The 7,087-nt window shown below is 33.6% G+C and overlaps 1 protein-coding gene across 1 annotated transcript; it reads right to left on the bottom strand.

Annotated features, from left to right (window-relative positions):
* Positions 1 to 225: 225 nt before the first annotated feature.
* Positions 226 to 4,489, bottom strand: LOC102582954 (proteasome subunit beta type-5-like). Its single transcript, XM_006345725.2, has 8 exons — positions 4,399 to 4,489; positions 3,199 to 3,328; positions 2,959 to 3,088; positions 2,144 to 2,250; positions 1,409 to 1,543; positions 1,224 to 1,327; positions 661 to 761; positions 226 to 534 (listed from the first exon to the last, which is right to left on the bottom strand). The coding sequence occupies exons 2-8, from the start codon at positions 3,313 to 3,315 to the stop codon at positions 407 to 409; spliced, it is 822 nt and encodes a 273-aa protein (XP_006345787.1). The 5' UTR covers positions 3,316 to 3,328; positions 4,399 to 4,489; the 3' UTR covers positions 226 to 406.
* Between the last annotated feature and the right edge of the window lie 2,598 nt (positions 4,490 to 7,087).

Below are 7,087 nucleotides of genomic sequence, written 5' to 3'. Positions count from 1 at the left end.
TTCTTATTAAAAATCATAGCTCCGCCACTACATATGGGTAGAGTAAGAAAAAAAATTAAAGGATGAAATAAAGTTTTAAAACATGTTTTCCTTAATTTTGAAAGAAAAGTCATTTTCCTTAAATTTGAGGAAAATGAGTTGATTTGAAAATCATTTTCCAAACATTTAAGCCAACAAAACATGAAAAAATTGGAAAACATTTTGTCCATACCAAACACACTTAAGTGATGAATGGAACACACATAGCCTTGCATCTATTGGCTCGGTTTAAAGTTTAAACATATGGTGTAGATAAGTTTTTACGGTTTTACAGATTGCAAGACCACAAAATAGTCTCAGAAGAAAATTAAACAGTCGCTTTAACTTGCGAAGATGAGCACATATTTGATCTTGGTTTTGTTTTTCCTTAGGCCACTGGAACTTCAGCCATTTCCTGCTCCACAGCTGCCACTTCGACGGGATAGTAGTGGTAGTGGAGTTCTCCAACATCGTCACCTGATAGCTTCTTCCATCCATTTGGTCCGACATGATAAACTGAAACAATCCACGAGTTAATGACAAATACACAGAGACCATGGAACGAATATACAACAGAGAGACGGGGAAAGCCAACAAATATTGCATTTCCTCTTTTTTATGGATGAGATGCATGAAACATACCACTAGCAACACCTCCACTAGCTCCATCACGGAATGTAGCATGATAAATTGCTCGTCTAGCCAACTCGGCTGCTTCTTCCACAGACAGATCATATCGGTACCTAGAGTGAAACAGCATAGGGAGGAAAATTAGAATTAGAGATGGGACGCAGAGTTCAGTGGTTTCCTGAAGTTAAAAGTGTGTCATAAGCACGAGGAGTTTTAAGCTGCAAAAGTGATCAGCACAATAAACTATGGAGTCACTTTGAAACGTCTGCAACCCCCCACCCCACCCTCCTGCGTATTGAACATGTTGTAGACCTTAGGGGCACAACACAACTTTCTCATTTTGAGAAGACACTGAAGTCTAGTATGTCCAACAGGTAAATGCATCTGATCTCGTGAATGCAGTCTTTTGCACTTCAATATGCACAAGCCATATACGAAAGGCTGCCTAATATGATGTCTGAAAGTCAGTCACCTTTGTCATACAGATATGACAATTCTAGTTAACAACCATTATCAAGTACACACAAGGGAAACCATGGAAATGCTGATAGGAAAATGTGGAAGAGAACACACACCCATTATCCAAAACACCATAAGCATAAGGAGAACCAGATCCAACAGAGAATCTGTTTCCTTTAAGCCGTCCTCCCTCACTATCCACATAGTATAGTCCTGGACCCTGCGAAATCAAGCTTTTATATTAGTAAGAAAAAGGGAATTTGAAATTTTGCAAACTTTACCAGCATCCATCTTTCACTACCTTCTCATCCCAACCAGCAATCATGGTTCCAACAGACAAACCCATTCCACGGTAAGAATATAAAATGTTTGCCAGCAGCTTTGAAGCTCCAGTAACTGAAATTCTCCTTTTGTTTGCCAGTTCATGAAGACGGCACTGAATCAGAAAAAGAAACAGGTGACCAACTCTTCCAAAGTACATGAAGCCAAAATCCTTACTACTACCTCTTATGAAAATAAAATAAAAGGTTCAGAACTCTCTTCTGCAAATAGGTCATGGCTAGAGGATATGCATGTCCCCTCCCCATCCCCCACCCTTTTTATTATCTTTTGAATAAGCACAATTAGACATTAACTTCAGGAGACCTTAATCTGCAGAGTGAAATATGGTCAACAGATGGGGGCATAGACTTGAAGAAACTAACCGGAAAGAGACTTTCAAAGAACCAGTTCGCTAACATCTCTACTTATTTTTAGTCATTTCTTTATTTTTACCCCTTCAATGTGGTCATATTTCCGTTCTTATTATTAGCTTATACTCTCCTTTTTCCTTTCTCTTTTTTTTACTGTTGAGTGAAGAGAGCAGTACACAACCATCCTAAATAAATATATGCAGTCGGAAGCATTAAAATTCTCTAGAATACAGGGTCTCTGTAATGTAGAGGTCCAGAATTGATTTATATCAAGTACTCCCCTGGCAAAATGGGTAAATACAGCAACTCGGAAAAGGAAGCATAAGTAGTTTATAACCAAATACCTTGATTCCCAGGTTTCTATGCCAGAATTGGCAGTCAGCAGCCCCACCAGCCATTGTGCCAAGCATATAGGGATTAATTTCAATGATTTTCTTCACAGATTGAGATGCTGCAAAATATTACAAGGAAAGGAAGACACATCTTAAAAGGACAGGCCAAGTCAAAAGAGCTGCAATAGATCAAGGAATAACACTTAAACAGTATTTGTTATTACCTAAAATTTGGAATTCACATTCCTCTAGTGAAGAACTTCACAGTCAAATATGACACACCCAAGACTAAAACATATACAAGTCTTGTATAGCGTAAGTCCATAACACAACCATTTAAAAATTGAAGTTAATTAAAGTTTACATTTCAGGTACCCAATAAATCAGACTTTCTTTTTCTGATCATTAAGAAATCAGATTATGTCTATTTTATCCAAACACCCTGCTTAAGGTACCAATTCCAAGTTCTAGTCACTATACCAATAACTATAGTGACACTGACACAGCACAGAGGAAAATTTTGTAGAACGTAGACACTTTTAAAAACAATAACATTTTATGCTCAAACCGGGAAAATATAGCTTCACTTGCACCCAAAAAAACTCAATCATGAAAACAATGAGGTCTTGCATGTCCCATGAGCCACTGAATATGGTTATATCAAGTCATTAGGCAGGGACAGAGGGTAGTAAGTTCTCTTGCCAGCAAGGTCACAACACAAGAACCATAGACAAATGGATGTTCATATCAGTAGAAGAGTTGATAAGTAAATGAGGAATTTCTTCACATTGTTTATCATAAAGACAATAATGAGCAAAAGGGTTTACATATATATCCTCCCATGCTAGCCCGAGAATCAGCAGCAACCATGACACCTCCTTTAAAAATGAAAGCAAGGGTTGTGGTTCCCTTTGCGGGCTTCACCATTTGGATTGCTTCTTTTTGAAAACCATCAAACTAAAAGAACACAGAGGAAAAAAAGTATAACATAATTAGAGAATTAGGACTCGATAGATCCCCAATTAACTGAATATAATTGGACACAACAGAGAAATAGTCAGACTCACATTAGCAGTATTAGGAAGATGGAATGATGGAGAATTCGAAATTCCATCAAACAGCTCAGAAGACTCCCCTCGAAGTGGGGCCCTTGGTTCAAGTCCACTAAAATCGATCTTCATCATTTACAACCTTTAGCTGCAATAATGGATAAATCAAATACATTTCATTCAGTAATACTTAACAATCGCGGTAGACAAAAAATTGATTGATTATTAAGAGAGAACCTAACTATCAAAGCTTTCTAACATACTAAACTAAACTCAAGGCATTCCATATGGCCTCAGTTGGGTTAAAGTGATAACTTAAATCAATTGATATCAAATGCTGATAGTTCATAGTTAGGAACCAAAATGGTTGTGGATAATTGGAAGGTTTGAGATAAAAGGATTAGTGGTCAATAAAGTAGGTTGAAAACATGGAGGTCTTAGGTTCAAATTCAAGCCAAGGCCAAAAACACTAGGTGATTTCTTCCCACTTATCCAAGCCTTCTTGGACAGAGTTAATTGGTACTTATTGGTGGAAAACAGATTCCCTATGGAATTAGTCGAGGTGCAAACAAGTTGGCCCAGACACCATGCTCATCAACAAAATAAAGGTTAATTTTTAACAAGGACAAACCTAAAGATTATTTACCCCATCAGTTTATTAAAATTTATCACTTCCATCCCACGTGCTGAAAAGGTCAAAAAGCATCATAAAAATTTTCCTCTTTCATGGTATTATACTCCTTTTATATGTGCTTCTAAGAATAGTTCTCCATTGCTTATTAACACCCAAAGGCATCTTACTACACCATAAAGAATTCAGCACCATTATAACATGGAAATCAAAGCAACCTGCTATAATTTTTTGAGGTAAGGGTAACTGTGTATTCACAAAAGTCACATCATCAAATAAATGATGAGCATAGGTCAGTTACAAGTTACAAACTCATCAAAGCATATCAAAACTACCCGGCAAAGGAACCTGCTATAATTGGTTAAACTAGTTGTAAAAATTCTTCTAAATCATCATTTTCTATAAACGACTTGAAAGTTATCGCTGGGATGTAAGAAAACTCAAAGAACATCATTAAAATATACCATAAAAATTCAGCGCATTTACAACCTAACAAGCAAAGTAAAATGCATATTATCAGGTAGAAAATCACAATACTAGATGCGAGATAATAAATCAAGCTTGCATTAACGAAATAGGGAACTTACGATTTATAAATCGCCGGAGAAATAGATCGTAAGGAATTCGCCGGAGAAAAATTGAAAAGCAATTTTGTAGTGGTATCAACTTGTTGAAGAAGAAATAGCTACTGGCGAAGTTGAAATTGGGCCGGGGCCGTAACGGGTCGCAGTTTGGGCCAAATTTTGGTTGTTATCCATTAAAGTGTTTTCGATCCGACCCGCTAAATGAATTTGGGCTTATTTGTACTTCCCAAAATAGATAAGGCCCAAATTCTTCAATCAAACGGACCTTAAATGAGGCCCAACTCATCATCATCCTTTATAAATAGGAATAAAATAAAATTAAAAACATTGATTGACCTTACAAGGTATTATTTAACTCATATTTTGGGAAGTTTTGTATCTTATTAGCAATTGATGCATTTTTCTTCTTTAGGTCAAATCGTTTTTGTTTCATTGTAAACCATAGAAGTTATTGTCATTCAATAAAGATGTTCGTCTTTGATTAGGATGATGACAAATGAACAAGTACTCGAGTTTGGAACTGGTGAAATTCAGAAAAACTATGAAAGTGATCACTACACTAGAGGAGGAGGAGGGGAGAAACATGATCGTGAAAGATATCATTAAAAGACTAAAGGAATATTTTTAAGCAACAATAGAATCAAGTATCTAAACATTTACAACTATACTTGTGTGTGTTATATATTTACATACATAACTCTAGATTCTACGAAAAGTTTAAATTATATGTCCATTTACATCTCACACAAGAAACGTTTCGTTTTACTTCGAATTCTTCTTGGTCTTTAATATATTTCCTTACCTCTTTATTTATTATTCTCATGGCTAAAAATATATATCAAAAAAATAAAAAATGTTATGATGCCCCCTTAAGAAATTGATAAGTTTGATTTGGTCCTTTCACCAACCCCCTCTATTTTTTTTTATATTATTTTTTCCAGCTTCACCAACCCCTCCCTCCAATGACAAAAAGGTACAAATATCCAATAACTTATAAGGTGGTGGTTGTTTAGCAAGGCTTGACAAAATCTCATTAGGAAGTACACTTTATTTTATTTTACCAACTTATTACTTATATTTATTTATTTTAAATTATCTATCCATAATTAAACCTACCTCCAATATGGTTAATTAAGCCTATCAACATGACACATAACACCTTTATTTTGTTTTAAATGCAATTTAAAGTAGAATTGTTTGCTGACCAATCTTGAAAGAAAGCCAATTACTACATTTTCAAAGTTAAATCTAATAAGAAAACATTAAAAGAAGAATTGATGAAAAATTATTTTCTTGATTTAGACCAAAATTCATGTATATTGACTCATTCAAAATTGTCATGATGAAGTCAATAGAACGGTGGAGGAAATAATTCAAGAAAGTTGAGTTCACATCTAGGTTGCGTTTTTTTAGGATAGAAAAATATTTTTTTAAAGAACTAAGTCAAATTTTCTTGTGTGGTTGTTGAAGATAATTTTTCAGGAAAAAAAATGGTTTTCCTCGATCGTGAGCGGAAGTTATTTTCTTTCATAATTATCTCAATGGTTAACTTCACATTACTGATTTAACTAACGATAAAACATTATTATTTTTATAATGAAATTTGAGATCTGTCTATTATATCAGTTGAGTCGATCTTATATTTTTTTTATCTTTAAATCAATCTATAATAAATATCTTTTCCAAAAGATAATTCACTTTCCAATCAAATACAAAAAAATATTTGTTGGAAAATGTACAAGTAGCTATTTCTTGCATGGTAGGTAGCTTCTTATAAACCTTGTCCCCACCTAATCTTTTTCAAGTGCAATGCAATTCATTCTCAATGCAAGTATTATTAATAAGGAAAATGTACACACAAAGAAAAAAAAAAGATGAAGCAATAATGGTGAAATTTGAGTCAAAATCTTAAAAAGAATAAAAAATAAATATTGTTATAGTAAAAGATGTAATTAAACTATTTAAAAACACATTAAATATTTTATATATACGCATTTAAGTAATAAATAAATATTAATTTGAGACATAAAGTGAAATTTTAAAATCATCATAGTCGTAAATTCAAATTTTATTACCAGACAAATTTGGACATTAATCGACATAATGGAACAGCATGTTATTTTTATCCAAACAACTAGTACATATATTTATATTATAAAGTTTTGTTGAGGTATTATATTCCAACTCATAAATATATTAATTAATAAATGAAATAGTAGGTTGCCAATAAAGTAGGTAACCATATGATGGATGTGATAGTATGAAAAGAATTATTTCATTTTTAATCAGAGATTTGGAGCTTGAGAAAGAAAAAAAATATTTTATTGTAAAGCCTTTTTTATAAGCTTTATTCTACACAAATTCAAATAAATCAAGGCTCAAAAATAGATAGTATCATATAAGGTGAAAAAAAATAAACCAAGGGAATACTTTTAATTGATAGTGTCGTCGCACCCTTAAACCCCCTACATTATCTATATAACATAAGGTCAATATATCAGCAAGGGATGTTTCATGATGAATATGCTTTCTCAACGGCTACATGCTTAATAAGAAGTAGTATATGATTTCAATTTTGGGTATGAAAGATCATATTAGGAGGCATTCACATCTAGTAATGAGTCTTAGTCGATTAGAATTTGAAGTAGTCCGAACCCCAATACAAGTATTAGATAATATTATAAAAAACATC

The sequence above is a fragment of the Solanum tuberosum genome, unplaced genomic scaffold (genome assembly GCF_000226075.1).
Source record: "Solanum tuberosum cultivar DM 1-3 516 R44 unplaced genomic scaffold, SolTub_3.0 scf00072, whole genome shotgun sequence".
Classification (NCBI taxonomy): Eukaryota; Viridiplantae; Streptophyta; class Magnoliopsida; order Solanales; family Solanaceae; genus Solanum; species Solanum tuberosum.
Note: the sequence above shows the minus strand (reverse complement) of the source record. Positions and strands in the feature narration are given on the sequence as shown.

What these genes read in the sequence shown, in the direction of transcription:
- LOC102582954 (XM_006345725.2), bottom strand. Translation starts at nt 3,315, where the DNA reads ATGATGAAGATCGATTTTAGTGGACTTGAACCAAGGGCCCCACTTCGA. An exon ending in ATCTTCCTAATACTGCTAAT is followed by an intron (nt 3,089 to 3,198) that starts GTGAGTCTGACT and finishes GTGTTCTTTTAG; the next exon opens with TTTGATGGTTTTCAAAAAGA. An exon ending in ATAGAAACCTGGGAATCAAG is followed by an intron (nt 1,544 to 2,143) that starts GTATTTGGTTAT and finishes TTTCTGATTCAG; the next exon opens with TGCCGTCTTCATGAACTGGC.